This window comes from Corvus brachyrhynchos, unplaced genomic scaffold, assembly GCF_000691975.1.
Source record: "Corvus brachyrhynchos isolate BGI_N302 unplaced genomic scaffold, ASM69197v1 scaffold164, whole genome shotgun sequence".
Taxonomy (NCBI): Eukaryota; Metazoa; Chordata; class Aves; order Passeriformes; family Corvidae; genus Corvus; species Corvus brachyrhynchos.
Window position 1 is genome coordinate 1,353,676 of NW_008237426.1, and position 18,806 is coordinate 1,372,481.

At 50.4% G+C, this 18,806-nt stretch overlaps 1 protein-coding gene across 1 annotated transcript in view; it reads left to right on the top strand.

Annotated features, from left to right (window-relative positions):
• Nucleotides 1–18,806, top strand: part of NEO1 (neogenin 1) — a 113,361-nt gene that overhangs the window by 71,982 nt on the left and 22,573 nt on the right. The window contains exons 9-17 of the mRNA XM_017731089.1: nt 3,287–3,441; nt 3,902–4,050; nt 4,990–5,128; nt 8,681–8,730; nt 9,113–9,257; nt 11,028–11,138; nt 13,833–14,027; nt 14,621–14,716; nt 15,784–15,959. Of these exons, the coding sequence (XP_017586578.1) occupies nt 3,287–3,441; nt 3,902–4,050; nt 4,990–5,128; nt 8,681–8,730; nt 9,113–9,257; nt 11,028–11,138; nt 13,833–14,027; nt 14,621–14,716; nt 15,784–15,959 (1,216 nt within the window). The remainder of the gene's footprint in view (nt 1–3,286; nt 3,442–3,901; nt 4,051–4,989; nt 5,129–8,680; nt 8,731–9,112; nt 9,258–11,027; nt 11,139–13,832; nt 14,028–14,620; nt 14,717–15,783; nt 15,960–18,806) is intronic.

Sequence of the window (18,806 nt, forward strand, 5' to 3'; positions counted from 1 at the left end):
GGGATATTGAGAAGGAATTGTTCCCGGTGAGGGTGGGCAGGCCCTGGCACAGGGTGCCCAGAGCAGCTGGGGCTGCCCCTGGATCCCTGGCAGTGTCCAAGGCCAGGCAGGAGGGGTCTTGGAGCAGCCTGGGACAGTGGAAGGTGTCCTGCCCATGGCAGGAGGTGGCACTGGATCACTTCATTTCCCTTCCAACCCATTTTGTGATTCCAAGAGGAGCATTTCAAAGTGCAGAAGTGGCTCTGGAGGGGACATTTCTGCCTCAGGGGCTGCGCAGTGTCACCAGCCAGGAGTGTCCCACCTTGGCCTGGTGACATCAGAGGCTCCCCTGGAGGCTGGGCTGTGGGAATGAAGGGGTGTCCCGGGGCTTTCCTGTCACACCTCCTGGAGACCTGGGGGAACCTGATCAGATGGAAGTTACTGTCTCACACAGCTGCAGGGTTATTTCATCCCCATGTCAGGTATTTATTTACTTCACACTCAAGGCAGTTCCCCTGGAAAGGGTGTGAAAATTCAGAAGTGCTGCAGGGAGGTTTAATTCTGGCGAACTTTAGACAAGCACTCAGGCGGAAGAACTCCAGACTTAAAGATTTGGACAAAAAGAAAGGAAATAATGGCACATTGCTGGTCTGAGGTGGTAAATTACACATGTGGGATATTCAAACACTGCCGAATTCACAGTTCACTGTGGTGTGCTTCAGACACAGCAAATGGAGTTTAATTGTGTGGAATCACACTCAGAATGCCTCTGGAGCTCCCTGCCAGGCCCCACAGCTGGCACGCACCATATCCACTCCCTAACAGCTCCCCAAAGGTGCTTCTTTAGGTGTAAGTGCACCTTCAACCTTGGCATTTCCAGCCAAACTCCTGGGGTTGCACTGAAGGCTCTTCCCTTGGGTGCTTGAGAGTTCCTGTGAACCTTAACTGGAGTTTCCAGAGCTCCTTAATTGGGGATTAGAGTGGAATGATGGAACAGTCATAACGATCTGCAGGGGAATGCAGTTATTGCTGGGGCCCATCTGCTTGGTGCCTGTTATCCCAACCTGAGCACGTTGGGAAAGGTGCTCCAGGCTCCTCAGGAACGGCCATAAAGGAAGGATTCACACAGCACTTAATTAGATTAATCTCTCCCTATTTTTACCACAGTTGTGAAGCCACATTCCTGATTATTACTGAAAATGGCAATACTATGACATGTCTATTTATTTTTGGTAAAAGTTGTCTTTCCAGTAAAATAATTCTGATTATTTTTCTAATTTTAAATAATAACCTTGGTTTGCTGATTACCATTTTTTTCCAGATCAAATCAGGGAGTGCACTTCCACTTGAGGCAGAAAATGCTGTATTTTGCATGTTAATGGGAGCTGGATGTTATCCCACAGCTGTGAATCCACTGGCACTTAGGCTGGGCTCTCAGATCCCATCCTTGTAGCTACAGCCCGTCTTAAAGGAAACTCCATTTGGAAACGTGTTTTCAAGAAAATGTTGTGCTAGAAGTGGAAAAATTAGCAATGAAAATTAATAAAAAGCTGAAATAAATGAAGCTGTTTATGCAGTGCCATTTTAGCTGAGCTTATGAAGGGGAACATTCTAGAAAATGAGTGTAAGTAGGTGTTTAGTTACAGAGAGTGCACTGTTCCCCTCTCTATAGATACAGGGTAACAGTGCAGAAACCAACAGGGATTTCAGAATGTTTTCAGCCAAGTTCTGCTAAATCAACCACACCGGTGGATGTAAAAAGAAATAAATTAGAAATGGGGGTTTTGGCATCGTATTTCCATGATAGAAACTGAAGCAGAGTGCCTGGAAAGGAGGAAGGGGAGACTGGGATGGTTCTGCTGGAGTTCCTGTGTCAGAAATGCTTTAACAGGTGTCAGTGGGGCCGAGACCGGCCTGTCCCTGCCCGTCCCTGTCCCACGGGGAGCCTGGCAGCCCAGAGGGGCAGGATGGTGCTCAGAGCAGGCACAGTGCCCTGCATTTGCTCAGTGGGAAGTTTCTGATTGCTCCTGTCGGAATCCTTGGCGTTCACAGGGAGCGGGGAGCTCCTTCCCAGGGAAGGACAGCCGGCGTTACCCAGACGCAGCTCCGAGCGAGCTCAGGTGCAGGCAGTGCCTTGGAATAAAGGCTGCCCTGAATTAATGATTAATCTCCTAATCTTCCCCTCAATCCCTGATAAGAACAGATGCAGTTTCCTGGATGGGTTTTGGCAGAGGCCTCGTTCCGCAGGGGGAACGTCGTGTTCCGGTGCCAGGGTTGATGGAGGTCACTGAGCACCAACAATGCCCCTTCCAGGTGCCCCGCACACGACCTGTGTGCTCCCAGCTGGGTTAGGGCTTCCAGCTCGCAAAATGCTGGCCTGGCAGAGATGCCCCTTCCCATGCCAAGTGTATCCCTTCTGTGGGTGGGGTCTGGTAGCCTGGACCTGTCTCCACACATTGCTGGAGGTTGGAATTTCCACTTGGGTCCAACAGAAGCCGCTTTGCCTCCACTGTGTGTGTGGAAGCAGTGTCAGTGCCATTGCAATGCCCTGGGTGTTCCACTCTGTGTGTGGAAGCAGTGTCAGTGCCATTGCCATGCCCTGGGTGTTCCACTGTGTGTGTGGAAGCAGTGTCAGTGCCATTGCCATGCCCTGGGTGTTGCACTCTGTGTGTGGAAGCAGTGTCAGTGCCATTGCAATGCCCTGGGTGTTGCACTGTGTGTGTGGAAGCAGTGTCAGTGCCCTGGCCGTGCCCTGGGTGTTGCACTCTGTGTGTGGAAGCAGTGTCAGTGCCCTGGCCATGCCCTGGGTGTTCCAAACAAATCCAAACACCAGCCAGGAGCCGAGGGAAGGCTGGAGGTAGAAGAACACATTAAAACAGCTCCTTTGAAAAATTCCCAAAAAGCAGCCCCACAATATTAACAGGAGTGCCCTAAATCTCGCCAGACTGCGCGTGCTGCTAAAATGGTTTCTGTGCTGGCTCCCGAGCTGTAGGATAAACTGTCACTGTGAATTATCACTTGCTGTCACGGGAATAACAAAGAAACCACTCCGAGTTTGGGGGTGTCAAGTGTAATTGATTCTGTTCCTTCAGTGCGTTCGGTTCTGTGCAAAGAGAAGTTGCAAAATTGGGAGCAGTTTGTCAGCAGCACTTCTGGCACGTGGCTGTGGTGTGGGGCAGGGGGCACGGTGTAAATCCCACGTCATTTGCACACCGGGTACGCTCAGACGGGACGTGCCTCAGGAGCAGCTACTCCTCATTTACTAATCAGTGCTGGTGTCTGTGCACAACCCTTTTGTTTCCCAAAGGGAACGTGTGGAAAACACGAGTCGTCCTGGAGAGACACAGGTGATGATCCAGAACCTGATGCCAGAGACAGTTTATGTATTCCGGGTTGTGGCCCAGAACAGGCACGGCCCTGGTGAGAGCTCGGCACCGCTCAAGGTGGCAACGCAGCCGGAGGGTGAGCCTGGAGTTTTCCTCACTTTGGGATCGATACTGATTTTATTTTTTTTTCTCCCTATTCACAACCTTTCCCAGAATTTGATGTTCTTTAAAAGTTGTACTTGCAAACCACAGTTTCCAAAGATTTTCCAGGTTGGTGGGATTGTGGGATTTATTGTCACCATTAAGAACTGATGGGAGATTCCTTGCTGAATTCCCTAAACTGGTATAACTGGAATACTTCTGAATGGCCATTAACTGAAAAAGGGAAAACTCCAAGGGAATGCCAAGTCCCTTGTTAGGGTCATTCCAGACAAAAGGGACCCAGGGAGCAGGATCTCCTTTGGAAATTTGATCCCACCTTTCCACCCCACGGTGGATCCATGTGGAATGAGGAAAAATCCCCCCTTTTCCTGGGCTGCTGGCCAGGGGTGGGCACTCCAGGCTCAGGACTAACAGAGTTCCCCCTTGTGTTGCAGTCCAGCTGCCCGGCCCCGCTCCCAACATCCGCGCCTTCTCCGGCTCCCCCACCTCCGTCACCGTCACCTGGGAGACGCCGCTCTCGGGCAACGGCGACATCCAGAACTACAAACTCTACTACATGGAGAAGGGGCAGGACACGGAGCAGGGACAGGGCTGCTGCACCGCCCAAACTGCCCCGAGCTGCTGCGGACCCCTGGGAAGGGTTTGCTTTTCTGACACGCTGAATCCTTTAGCCTCAGCTATGGGAAATAATGTAAAACCAGAACTCCAGCATGAAGCGGTTGTGTCTGGGCTGGGAATGAAATCCATTTTTTTGGTGGTGCCCTGTTTTGGTATTTGTCAACATCAAGTAGCTTTTGGGGAATTCCATGATATCCCGAGGGGAGAGGGCAGAGAACAGCCGTGTCATTGTCGAGCTGTTCTGGTGCAGATGATATAAAAGATGCTTGCACAGAGTTATGGGCTGGGTTTTAGCAATTCAGGCTAACTACTGATTTTGGCATGATCCCTAATCCGAACTTTCTTGAGTTCTTGGACCCAGTGATTGATATTTTGATATTGCTGAGCATCTAATTAATTTGATTTTCTTAGTATTCCACTGAAGCTTTCAGTGTGTTCTGTAGAAGTATGGGCTGCCACCTGAGAATAATGAGGATTAATCCCAGTCCTCACAGGCACATTCCCATCTGATTGCATATCAGTATCATTCCAGCTTTAAAAAGCAAAGGGAAGAATATTTGTCTTAGCTTTTAAATATTTTTTGCATCGATTTTTAGATAGGTCTGTTTCCTTTTCTACTTCTGCATCCCACTATTTCAGTTACAGTGATATATATTATGATGGTTTTGAGAGTTTCCAGGTCCCTTTTCATGTCCAGGACCAGTATCCATGTTAGGATTTAATAGGACAGGGAGAATTTTCTCCTGGAAACTCAGAGCTGGCATCCTCCCACGTCCTGGCTGCGCCTGAAGGTGACACAGAGGTGCCAGCCCTGCCGTGGGCCCTGAGCTGTGCAGGGGCTCTGTGGGTGTTGGTGGCACTGCAGAGCTGACCCGAGCTTGCCCTGGGGTGTCGTTGGGGACAGGACGTGGACGTGGGGGGCCTGTCCCACACGGTCAGCGGGCTGAAGAAGTTCACCGAGTACAGCTTCCGCGTGGTCGCCTACAACAAGCACGGCCCCGGCGTCTCCACCCACGACGTCGTGGTGCGGACCCTGTCAGACGGTAAAGCCGCTCTGCTCCTTTGCGTTTCGGGGTTTTTCCGGGAATTATCCAGCAATTTCCGACAAGTGAATCTTTAACCAGACTTTTACGGGGTTTGCTCGTTGTTGCATGTGGCTGTTCATGGTTGGAATCCCCCCGGAGGCCTTCCAGAATTGGGTGAGGGAAAATTGCTACACCTGCAGAAGGGTCTGGGGTTGTGATTCCAGAACAGTGGTGTCCTTCATTCCAGCATGAGCTGTTTATTTCATGGATTATTGAGCCTACACAGAGCGTGGACAGAAAAAAAAAAAAATAGACTGAAGGCAGCAGCTCCAAATTACTTCCTAGGTTCTCTCACATTTTCACATATGAGCAGACTCTTGGGTTTGGAGTGGTTTTGTTTTAGTTGTGTTCCTGTGTTTGTAGCCCAGCAGAGGTATTGTTAAATCCATTGCATAGAGTGGTGAGAGCAGGATGTGAGGCCAGTGCTTTTTATAAGGCAGATAAAGAGGTGATGGGAGCAAACAGAGACACATGAGCAACTGCAGAGTGATCAGAGTTAATGAGAACTTACATTTGTTAGAGGGAAGTTTATATGTAAGAACATTCAGGGAGAAAGGGAGCGGGGCCTGGAATCCTCTCCCTAGGAGTGCCCAGGAGCAGAGAGGAATATTGTCCCAAACTCTGAGTCCAGGTCTGTTTCTGGGGCACTTCCTGACTTTGCAGTGGTTTCTGTGTATTTCCTCATTCAGTTTCTCTTCCACGAGACCCTGTCAGCATCTTCTTGAACCCACACCAGCCTTTATCCACAACATCAAGGGGACAAAGTTTCCACAGATAAATTTCCTCTGAAAAATCCCCGCTTTGTGTCTGTTCTGCCCCTGCTCTGTGTTGGTGTCTCTTGTTGCCGGGGGCTGTGCTCCTGAAAGAGGGAATACTCAGCATCCCCTGATTATTCCTCTGTCCCACTCCTCGTTCTGCGGACCTTTGCTGTGGTCTCCCCGGTTCATCCATTTTCCAGATTCCACAGGCTCAGGAATGGTTACCCGTTTCTCCTGTGGAAGCTGTTCCAACCTTTAGTGCCCCTTCCTGAACTTTTCTCCAGGTTCCTCTTCTCCTTTGTTTTAAAAACGCAGGTCGAGGGGACTGAAATGGTATCAAAGGTACAAGTGAGGCATTACTTGCATTTGAGGAGCTTTTTTGGCTCTTCTGAGCAGCGAGAGGAAGCATCCTGAGGTCGTTGTGCAGTTCTTTACAGGATCACACCGTGGGGTCTCCCCAGCTCATCTCCCCCTGTGCCTTCCTTTCACCCAGCTCCTTACTCCAGGAAGCACTTCCCTCCCATCCCTCATTGCTTAAAATTGAAGGGATTTCCCTTGAAAGAGGGAGAAGTCCCTATTCTGCTCTTGTTCTGGCTCCTGCTCTCTCAGTTTCATGCTTTGTAGTTACTTTGGTTGATTTGATGGAAGTTTCTGACCCAGCAGGTGGAGTTTGAGTGGTCCCCTTTTAATGCTGGCACCACTTTGCCACCTCTGGTATCAGATTAACTGGGAGGGGTTACAGAAGCCTTGCAGCTGTTTCATTGCCCAGTTCCTTGAGAATTCCTGCATGGATAACAAGTAGCCCTGGCAAGAGGCTGCTGTTCCCTTCCTCTGACTCTTCCACAGTGCCTCACACGGACATTTCAGTTGCAGAGACCATGGGAATCCTTTGGAAGGGTGTCATGGAAACCTCTCCCTTCCCCTCACTGCCAGTGCAAGGAGAGACTTGTGTGCCCTTATCTTTGTCTTTTTCTGCCCTACCTGACCATTTGCTCACTGATTTCTCTGAAGGGCTGCCAGCTCCTTGGTTGTTTGAAGAAGAATTTATTATTACTTACAATGTCATTTTGAAGTTTTCCTGGAGCTCTGTCTTCTCCAACTTGGGTTTTCACACTTAACCTATAGGTACTTATTTTCTAAAGCTCTCTGAAGGATGTCATCTTGCTTCTTGCAGTCTCATAACCCTGCAGCTCTCAAATCTTCCTGAAATGGTGCACGTTTTCCCCCGTGTTTTCCTGTTGCGGTGTCCAGGAGCAATCTCCGTGTTCCCCGCAGGGATTTCTCCCTAAGCTTCCTTCAGCCCTGCTTTAACAAAGCATCTGCATTTTTATGTAGCTTTTTGCTCCTAATCTGTTACAGTGCCTTGTTGCAGGGATAACAGCAGGTATTACCATTTGAACCCAGGTTTATGTGCTGCTCCTGAGGATTGCTTCTCCTCTCCTGGAATTCCTGATCAGGGATTACAGCTGGGAATGGAATCTGAGCCTCACAGCCTGACTGAGGCCCTTCCCTCACAGTCTCTGAGCCATCCTGGCGTGTCCTGGTGCTCCTGCCTGGCTGCTGTGCTGTCCCACTCCAGGAGATGCCTTTCTGTAGGAAATCCCTGTTCATCTCAGTGAGGGTGGGGAGGCCCTGGCACAGGGTGCCCAGAGCAGCTGGGGCTGCCCCTGGATCCCTGGCAGTGCTCAAGGCCAGGCTGGATGGGGCTTGGAGCAGCCTGGCACAGTGGAAGGTGTCCCTGCCATGGCAGGGGTGGCACTGGAGGAGCAAAGAAAGCAAAGAAAGCCTGGCTTTGGATCATCCCCTCCTCACTGTGCTGCTCCTCAGGCCTGTAGCTCTTATCCCCAGCTGTGGTGATTTCAGGCTCAGCTGGGTTGGCAAGGGAAGGGAAGGCAAATGCTGCTGCTCTCCATTTCTGCCGTGGGGTGGTGGGTGAGGGGGGTTTGTTTCACCCCATCCCAGTGAGCCTTTCCCTCTTCCTCACTTCATGCCCTCAGGGGGGTTCTCTGGGCTGTCAGTGTGGCTGGGCTGAGTTATTTGGAAAATGAATTCTTCAGGCTGGAGCAGTCCTCATCCTCTTCATCCCTGTGCTCCTTGGCCATCCTTGTGCTTCACCGGAGCCTCCCCTTCCTGCCAGGGCAGCCTCAGGTCTCCCAGGGGCCAGCATTTGCTGGGGTGCCACAAGGAATTCCCTGCTCCCAGGGTTTTTCTTCCCTTCCCTCTTCAGATTTCACTGCTATGAGCAGCGAGTACAGAACAAGCAAAGGGTGGGAGTTCAAAGGCAGCCCCAGTGTCTGGGGTGCCCTTCACCTCCTCACTGTCACAGGGCCTGGTCACTTGGAGCATTCCTCGTACAGAAAAGCAGGATAAAAAAATCCAGGCCAGAAACTGAAACGTGGGTTGTTCCCCCAGTCAAGCAGTGTGTTCATTAAAGATGTGCCTTGGGAAAGAGCTGGACAGGATACCTCCTCAGAGAGTTTGAGAAGTGCTTTTAAATACAAAACACACTTTATTTAGATAGGTATGATAACACAGCCCTGAATAAAGAGTTTTTCTTCATGATGGAAATACAGAACCCTGCTCAGCCATTCACTGTGTCAGAAAGTGCCTGTGGGAGGGTGGGTAGTTCCTTTATGTGGTGCCTTAAAGCAGAATGGTTTGTACTTCCATAGCAGATGAGAGCAGAGAGTAGTTGGGTGTGGAAGTACAACGTTTGCAACTTTTGGAGCTGTAATTCCTTTAATGTTTCCAGTCCCCAGTGCTCCACCGCAGAATCTAACGCTGGAGGTACGGAATTCCAAGGTAAGATTGGAGGATTTCCTGCTGCCAGTGGGTAAATAAAAGGCTGGGGAGGGTATTAGATTGGCCACATTTTGGGTCTTCTTCCTCCCATGCAGCTTTTGAGCTCTTTATAGAGAATATCTGAATGTGGGGCTTGGAGAAGCTGCAGTCCAGCTGGGGGCTGGCTGTGGTGGGACTCAGTGACAGTGCTAACGATGGAAGGGCTCTAATGAAGGATCAGAGCTGGCATCCCTGCCACAGCCACGCTTCGGAGTGCCTCGGGCACTTGGGAAGAGAAAATGGAATTCTCGGCCATTGTGCCTTTGGGATTGTGAGTGGAGATTTGTTTTAAAGCCTTTCCTAAAGACTTTTTTCGAATACCTCCCTGTGCTGCCTTCCCCAGAGCATCCTGCTGCAGTGGCAGCCCCCTCCTGCCGGGACCCAGAGTGGGCAAATCACGGGGTACAAAATCCGCTACCGGAAGGTTTCCCGCAAGAGTGACGTGACCGAGAGCGTGGGGGGCACCCAGCTCTCGCAGCTCATCGAAGGTGAGCACGACCTGTCTCCTCCCCAGCGGTGCCTGGCTGTGTTTAGAGGCTCAGGGACAGGATTCTGTGGGGTTCCTGTGGGGCCCTGTCCTCCCCAGCGGTGCCTGGCTGTGTTTAGAGGCTCAGGGACAGGATTCTGTGGGGTTCCTGTGGGGCCCTGTCCTCCCCAGCGGTGCCTGGCTGTGTTTAGAGGCTCAGGGACAGGATTCTGTGGGGTTCCTGTGGGGCCCTGTCCTCCCCAGCGGTGCCTGGCTGTGTTTAGAGGCTCAGGGACAGGATTCTGTGGGGTTCCTGTGGGGCCCTGTCCTCCCCAGCGGTGCCTGGCTGTGTTTAGAGGCTCAGGGACAGGATTCTGTGGGGTTCCTGTGGGGCCCTGTCCTCCCCAGCGGTGCCTGGCTGTGTTTAGAGGCTCAGGGACAGGATTCTGTGGGGTTCCTGTGGGGCCCTGTCCTCCCCAGCGGTGCCTGGCTGTGTTTAGAGGCTCAGGGACAGGATTCTGTGGGGTTCCTGTGGGGCCCTGTCCTCCCCAGCGGTGCCTGGCTGTGTTTAGAGGCTCAGGGACAGGATTCTGTGGGGTTCCTGTGGGGCCCTGTCCTCCCCAGCGGTGCCTGGCTGTGTTTAGAGGCTCAGGGACAGGATTCTGTGGGGTTCCTGTGGGGCCCTGTCCTCCCCAGCGGTGCCTGGCTGTGTTTAGAGGCTCAGGGACAGGATTCTGTGGGGTTCCTGTGGGGCCCTGTCCTCCCCAGGGGTGCCTGGCTGTGTTTAGAAGGTCAGGAACAGGTTTTCCTGGGTTTCCTGCCTTGGAAGGCAAACAGAAGCAACTCCCAAAGGAGCTCTGGGGTCATGTGGGCTGCAGGCGGTGCCTGTGGTCTGGTGACCTGATTCCTAGCTCTGATTTGGCCGTGGATTTGCTAAGTGGACTGGATAATTCTTATAAACTGTTTATAAAAGGCCTGGAGAAGGTGACCCTGGGCTCACTGTGCCCAAATGCCAGAGATGGAGGTGTGGAGGAGGGGGGCAAAGGAGCAGGGGCTGGGCAGGGTTGGCACAGGCACCTGGGCCCAGCTCCAAGCCCTGGGAACAGCTGACCTTGGGCATCCCTGGAATATCCCACCTCATGTCCATGGAATATTCTAAATGGAATGCTTTTATCCTTTTGTACACTTAAAAATCCAGCCTAGTCCATCACTTAGTGTCAGGCATGAGTTGCTACTAGAGCTACAGTTGTGTTGAGCAGGAGCAAGCAGTGCATGAGAACAGGAGCAACAATGCATTGTGTTCCTCTTTAAAATCTCTGTAAACAAATGCTTGGTCAAAAGAGAAGAAACTGGGAAATTCTAGAAGAGTTTCTCACAAGATACTCTGGTTTTTTTCTCAGAAACTCCAGCTGTGACTTAGTAAGTCCCAGTTTTCTCACAGAATTGAGATATTCCTGTAATTCCAGTACATTTTTGCCAGCAATGAAACCTGCTGGAGAGGTTCCATATATCAAATTTTGAGTGCCTTTTCCCAGTGCTCTGATTTTTTAGTACATACATTAAACAAGTGCATGAGTTTGCTCAGCTGCTCACCCCTAGGTTTGGTGATGGTGGGGGTGTTCCTGTTCTTAAAACTCATTAATTAAACTAATCAGCAGCCCGAAGTTAAAGCATGGCTGCAAACAGGCCTGAGGCCGTGGGGGCGGCGGGGGTGGAAGGCTGGGTTATCCGTGGCTGCCGTGGGTTATCCCGGGTTTAATGGGCTCTGTGGGAATCGTGCCCCGTCCCGCAGGGCTGGAGCGAGGCACCGAGTACAGCTTCCGCGTGGCCGCCATGACCATCAACGGCACCGGCCCCGCCACCGACTGGGTGACAGCCGAGACCTTCGAGAGCGACCTGGACGGTGAGAGACCCTGGGGCTGGGCCAGCAGAGCTGGGAGTTCATCCATGTCATTTCACTGCCATCTCACTGCCTCTTGGAAAGGCAAACCTCTGTGGTTTCACTTCTCTTCTAGGTGTACAGTGGGGTTTATTAAGGATTAAGTGACATCAATTTCTATTTTAACTGAAAATTCTTGCCAAGTCGATAAAGTGGCTTGAAATGAAGCCCTGCTTCTACACTTCGTCGTGCTGGATATTGGCACCAAGTGCTTTCTGCTAAGAAATACTAATTTCTAGTGACAGTGAGATGTCACAGTAGGAAAGAAATCATGGAAAACCTTCTCACTCTCAGCCCTTTGCAGTCTTACCCCCGTGCTGGTGCTGTGCTTTCTTTGACCCACAGAAACTTACTTTGCACAGAAGAAAAGGGAGATGAATTATATATTTTCCGTAGTGGTGGGCTAGTCTGCACCATGTCTCCCATCAGAAATTCTGTTGTGAGGATTAAATAATTATATTGAAATTGTGGGTATTAGAATAATTACATAAATAGTAATCATTAGAATAAGTATTAATTCTGATGACGGCAGAAACGTTGCTGAGCTTGTTGGAGCATTAAATGGGATATTCCAAAGCTCTCTGCGTGTGCTGCAAAGGGTTCTGCTCAACAGAGAGTCTGTTCCACCAAGTCCATGGATTGGTGTGCTGGGTCAGAGCAGGCCCAGCGATCCTGGCAGCTGGAGCTGGAATAATGGAAATGTGTCAACATTTGCTCTCTGCTGCTGGAGTATCCTTGGGCAGCCGGCTCGGGAAGCCTGGAAAACCCTGCTCCCATCTCTGCCTGGGCAAAGCTGATGCTCATCTTAATCCTGGTCCTCCTGCTGCTCGTGCTCTGGTGTGAACAGAGCAGTTCAGGGGTCTGGGTACTGGAAATCCCTTGACCCGTGTGCCTGTCGGCCCCTGAGTGGATGTGACACACCCCTGGAGCTGCCAGGTCCCTGGAGCGGGGCAGAGCTCTGGAAACAAGCACCTCACAGGGTGATGGAAGTGTCCCTGAACTGGAGTTAACACCACTCTGCCAGAGGGCAGCACCAGGGTTACATTTAGATTTAAACAGGGCAGAAGGAGGAAGAGGAAAAAGAACCTTTTCCTTCTCTGTTGGTTTTGTCATTTAAATTTTTTCCCCTGAGAATGTTACAGGAAATCTGACTTTGTACACATTCTTTCCATTGAATAAAGTAATTAAAATTGACATTTAAGACAACATAACATAATATTCACCTAACTCTGCATACACCTGTGAGGCCTGTGTGTGCACACTGCATTTTTTGGGCTTCTTCCTTTAGAAAGCTCATGTGGATAATTTTAACACCATGCAAATGCATTTACAGCTTTTCTTGCAAAGTTAAGCAGACGCACGAGGCAACCTTTCTTTTTATTCCACAGCTGCTTTTTGAGTTCAAATACAAAATAAGTCACAGGGGAGTCCCATGGAGGGAAAGGGGAGCAGGAGTGTTACGATTCCATGTTGGAGTCGGAGCAGGGTCCCCCTGAGTGCAGAGCAGGAGGTGTTGAACAGTTGTACAGAGTTTGTCCCCAGTGCAGTGGAAATGTCACCTCTGCTGCTGCCGTTGGAGCTGTGCTGGGGACTGGAACTGCTGGGCTGTGTCAGCAGCAGCCCAAGAGCTCCCTGGGCTGGGGGCCAGGGCTGTGCTGTGATCCAAATAATCCTGTTGTGGTGCTTTATTAAATGTTTGTAGAGAAATGCAGCGTGTTTCATTAAAACGAAATCCCTGCAGGAAGCACAAGTCCTTGATTCCATTTGGAGTGGGGAGCTCAGTTGCTGTTGCGGGGAATTATCCCTAATCCGCCGGCACCTGACAAAAGGATTTATTTCATTTTCGAGAAGTGAACCCAAAGTTAGGGACACTCCAGGGACAGTTGGGAGATTGCTTTTAGGTTCCAGTCAACAGTGGGGAAAAGCCTCTTAGGAGAAACATTAGAGGCTTACAGTGGCACGTTGGGGAAGTGTTCTGCTGTTAGGGAGCCACATTCCGTGTCTCTGTGGGATGCGGTGAGACTTGTGTTGCTTTTGGAGGAAGGGTTTGAACATATGAAGGTGGGCTCTGTATTTTCTGAACTTCTAGGATGGCTGTGTAGTTCCTGCTTGTAGTTTATGAATTATGGGAATCCAAGGATTTAGGCAGCGACAAACGGTAGGACAAGTGAGGAGAACCCGTTGCAGTGCAGTTCTTAAAGCTGTGGAATATCCTATTTAGTGCTACAGCCAGCTCAGGAGCCTTTCCTTCATCACCAGAATTTTCCATGTAATTATTGTAATACCCACGAGTAAGGAATATGATAGAACTGAAAGTAGATGAATTTGTGGAGGGGAAGGTTGGGATAAAACTGGCGCATATTTGGAAGAATGGGTGACAACGTGGGCTACCATCCAAAACGCCTAAGCAGGTCTGATACAAAACTATCCCAACCCCCTGAGCTTCAGTACAACTGTCCTTCCTTTTAAAGGGAAGGTCTACTGCAGTGTGATGTTAATATCCTGCTCCTGGAGCTCTTTGCTCTCTCGTGCACACCAAAGTTTCACTGTGCTCATTCCAGCACACAGAAGTGCCTTGTTTGACCTTCCTGCCTCACATTCTCCATGTCATTGCCTTTATTTGAGAGAAGGCCTTGCGATGCCTCCCTTTCCCTGCAGAGACCCGCGTGCCCGAGGTGCCCAGCTCCCTGCACGTGCGGCCGCTGGTCACCAGCATCGTGGTCAGCTGGACCCCGCCCGAGAACCAGGACGTGGTGGTCAGGGGCTACGCCATCGGCTACGGCATCGGCAGCCCCCACGCCCAGACCATCAAGGTGGACTACAAACAGAGATACTACACCATAGAGAACCTGGGTGAGTGCAGGGAACATGCTCTGGGCCCCATGCCAGCCCCCCTCAGTGCTCCTTAAACAGTTTCCACGTGAGCAGCAGCCCGAGCTCCCCGCGCTCCGTGCAGAGCTGCAGGAGAAAAAGGGACTGAAATGTCACCAGCATTCACTGGCGGCTCCTTTAAAAGGAAAATGAAGATTCACCCCTCCACAGAACTCTCTGTGGGAGGTAAAATAGTCTGAAAGTGAGAGAAAGAGCAAGATTGGGAATTCCATCAAATCGGAGGTTTTTTGAGTCATTTTGGTTTTGTTCCTTTTAAATTGTTTTTCTTGCTCCTAATTTGGCTGTGCTTAAAGGTGGAGTTGCTGTGACTACAGACCTGAGCTGTGGTATCCCTGTCCAGGCAGGGGGTGGAATGAGAGGGGCTTTAAGGTCCCTTCCAACCCAAACCAGTCTGGGATTCTGTGCCCATGAACAGAAGGTCTGTGTGAAGACTTTCTCAGTTCAAATCTGCTTATTTCATGTATTCCAGTTCAAAACTAAAATGCTGAACAAAGAGGGTATGGAGAAGTAGAAACCAGGATTCATTGGTTGTGCTGATTTCTTTTCCCTTTCAGACCCCAGCTCCCACTATGTGATAACCCTGAAGGCCTTCAACAATGTGGGGGAAGGGATCCCCCTGTACGAGAGCGCCGTGACCCGGCCCCACTCCGGTGAGTCCTGCCCAGCAGCTGGGATGGGCTGGGGGCAGTGCAAGGTCCTGGTTGTCAGTGCATCCCGTGCTCTCTGTCCCTGTCACTGCTTGGCCTCACACGTTCCCGATAAACCACCTAAACTGGGCTCATTTGTAAATCCCAAACTCACCTGACAACTACTAATGGATGTTCTTACTCCAGATGTTCCCCTTACCTGAGCACAGCCACGTGGGTGCGGTTCTAAAGGCCCTGAGCTGGGGGGCTGTTGTCTTTCTCACTGAGGGTTTTGAACTCAGTGATGCCTGTGTTTGCTTTGTATCAGCCTCCCTCTGTTGTCACTCACACTGAACAAGGTCTGGGCAGTTTTTATTTTGGCCTTGTAATCCATAAAGAAAAGAGTTTAAGCAGAGGCTTGTGCAGGTGAGCTGTCACCATGCCATGGCTCACTGGGCTCCCTCCCAGCCTGCTGACACCCCCCAGGAGTTTGGTGGAGGTGCAACACTTGGGGTTAGTCCTGATGAGCTGGAATCCTTGGGGATTGTCCAGAGGATGCTGGAATTGCAGTTCCACAGTTACTGCGAGTTTGTCTCTCACTCGGACCCTTCCTTTGAAGGTGCCTTTCGGGAGGCCCGTGTGTGTTTGGGAAGTGGCACTTGCCCATCCAGAGCTCCAGCTCTGTGTCCTCCTCGTTGTGTTCTGGGAGAGGACTCAGTGGACACTCTAGACAGATGAAGTCACAGTGACTGAGTGTTTGGGGTTCCCAGGCCATGGCTGAGTGCCCTGGGCACTAATTAGGGATGTGCCAGCAGGGATGTATTGTCTTACTGTCTGGAGGAGGGAGGACGATGCAAGAGTGATGTTATTGCCCGGTCTGATGTCACCTATTAACTCTGGCTTTTCTCTCTCTCTCTCCATTCCTCACCTTCCATCTCATTGCACTTCTCTGCATCCCTCCTTTTTTGTTTTGGTTGACATTAAAATGCCACCTCCTCCCTTTTTAATTATAAACCACGGCCTTTCCCCCATGGATTGTCCAGACACTTCCGAGGTTGATTTGTTTGTTATTAATGCTCCATACACTCCAGTGCCAGATCCGTCTCCCATGATGCCCCCGGTGGGAGTTCAGGCTTCCATCCTGAGCCATGACACCATCCGGATCACTTGGGCAGACAACTCCCTGCCCAAGAACCAGAAGATCACGGACGCGCGGTTCTACACCGTCCGCTGGAAAACCAACATCCCTGCCAACACCAAGTACAAGGTACTGAGTCCCACAGGAGCTCCCCAGCCCAGGCAGGGGCAGGCACAGCTCTGGGAATGCTGCTGGGCTCCTTGGAGGGGCAGGATTCCTCCAGGTGCACTCCCAGGGGGAGGCACGGCTGAGGGAACGCTGTCGGGATGAGCCCGGGGGCCTTGGAGGGGCAGAATTGCTCTGGGTCTGGTGGGAGCAGTTCCTTGTGTGTCTCCTGTGGGAAGGAGCTGGAGCTGGGCTGTTGTGGGAGTGGATGGAAGAGCTGCTTCAGGGAAGGAACAGAAATTTCCAGAGTTGTTCTGTTCTGTGGACACAGTGATGATTTGGAGCTTCCCCTGCCCCGATCCCTGGGGGTGGGAGGTGTGGGCTCCCCTCTGGAGAGCCCCTAAAGCACTGCAAGGTGTGTGTGACTGGGGCCCCTCACTGACCCATGCAGGGAAAACAGATTCACCCCGATAGTTTGAAGTTTCCTTTACAACCTTTTCAGTTGTGCAAAGCTGATAGCGAACCTTTCCTTTGGGAGCTGACTGGATGCAAAATACACAGCAGAAACTTTATGATATCCCTGCCTTCCTCCATTTTCATCTGTTTTGATTTGGAGACTGGATTTGGGGTTTGGTTTGGTGGTTGGTTGGATTTTTTTATTAATTTTCAGAGTTACCTGGAGGGCTCAAAGCTGCTGACTGCAAATTTCACGTTTGCAACGAGGCTCAGAGGAACTGGTTGTTAAAATACCCAGCCAGTGGAGCTCCCTTTATGCTCCTGCAGAGCCAGCTTGTTATAATCCAGATCTTTTCTTTATGGAAATGAAAAGATGTAAATATGTGTGTATTCCTCCTCTAAAGGCAAGTTACTGCTGAGCCACATTCCTGAGTCATGTGCAGAGGATGTCTCAGGAGTGGTTTAAATACAGCTGCAGTTTCTTTAGCTAATTGCTCAAAAGAATGAAATAAAATAGAAGATGGAATAAAATAGTAAATTAAACATTCCCGCTGTTCTGGTGCTGGTGGTCAGTGAGCAACAAGTTTTACTGTGACCAAAACCAACACAGATTGATGAAATATGGTTTAAAATTACCCAAAATTGTAGAAAGGATTTGCCTGAAGGAGAGAAGTTTGAGGTATTTGCTCTGATCACGTGTAACCTGTGGTGTCTGGAGAACTCACATCCTGCTTTTCTTCCCTTGTTTCCATTGGAAATCCTCTCCTGCTCTGTTGGAAATCCTCTCCTGCTCTGTTGGATGTTTCTCAGGAGGTCAGACCCTCTCAGGGAGGTGCTTGGCTCCCAGGCAGGCTGTGGTAACCTCACTGCAGCTCCTGCTCGCTGCATCCCCAGGCTTTGGAGTGTCCCTGTCCCACAGCCTTGGGCACAGAAATCCTGTGGCACCTCTGCAGGATCCAGAGCTGCATCTGCCTCCTCCCTCATCCCTAAACTGGGGGCTGAGGCCATTCACTGAGGTGTTCTGCCTTTGCCCTGTTCCTGTCCTGACACAAACTCCTGAGGAAGAGGCTGTGTGCTCCCGACACGAGCGCTTCCTCCCCAAGGAACCTTGTTTTCCTCAGATGGTGCAGGATTGTGCCAGTCTGAGCCTGGAAACACAGGAACAGATGGGATGCAGCTCCTGGGCTTGGAACTGTGTCTCTGCACGAACATGGAGCAGTTTTGCAAGGCCCCCTTATTGGTGTGTGGGTTTGTCCTGCAGCTACCTGGGATCCATCAGGGATCAATGAAAATATTAAACCTTGGATCTTTTAGGACTGCATAAAAGGGAAACAAATTGTTCAGGTTAATATTTATGGAGCTTATTTCTAGCTGGTGAGCAGGGTTTGGTACCATGGGAGAGGCTGAGATCTTAGAAATGATAACGTGGTGTTAAATTGTGGAGTCTGACACTCCAGGGGGGCTCTGATGTGTCATTTACACTCACTGGGATGCGCAGGAAAACGAAAAGATCCCAAGGTTCAAAGCCAGAGGTGGAAACCAGAACTTTCACTTGTAAAAGGAGCCCAGCTGCCACATCAAACAATACAAATATTGGAATGCTTAAATTCTGCTGGGAATTCCCACAGGCATGCCAGGGAGGAAGAGCTTTTTGGGGTAAGGCAGCTGGTAATGCCAAGTGGGAGGGAAAAGTTCCTGCCTTGGACTTATCATTCTGTCCCTCCAAGTGAGGCCTGCACTCCCCTCCTTCCCCAGGGAGCTGTGCCCATTCCAGCTGTGTCGCAGTCCCACCCACTCCAAACTGCACTGAGTGTGTATCAAACAGAGGATTTCATTTTAATTCATTTTATGACTGTTTGTTGTCTGGCCACAGACAGCAAAGCCCTGGCCACAAATCACTGCCATCCCTTGGATCACCATTCCCTGAACTTCCATCCCTTGGAAGAAAAAAGGTATAAAGATATTGGAGATCTCAGGGTTTCTTTTCACTGCTGGAGCCTTCAGGAAAGGTGCCTTTCCCTTGGCAATAGATCAGCTGCAGCAGGTGGTGTCTGGAGGCAGTGGCTGTTCCAGTTGTTGTATGGCCCTGTCAAACCCTGAAACAACTCTTTAATTCCGTGTTCACAGCACTGCAGGTCAAGGTGAGGAATATACATATCTGTAAATACAGCTTTCCTTCTTTTCCATGGGCCTCCAGTACATCCTGTTGGTGCTGAAGCCATTTATAACAAAAACCAGATCTTTATAAATGCTGAACTACAAATTCCGCTATGAGCTATGTGTGGTTTCCTTGTGTGACCCTAAATAACCATTTTTTCTGAAAACAATCTACCTATTAGTAAAGCTTCCTTCTCTTCAAGTCTCACAAGTGTATCTTTAGCTGACTGTTCATTACATTTAAGGTTGCACTGGAAA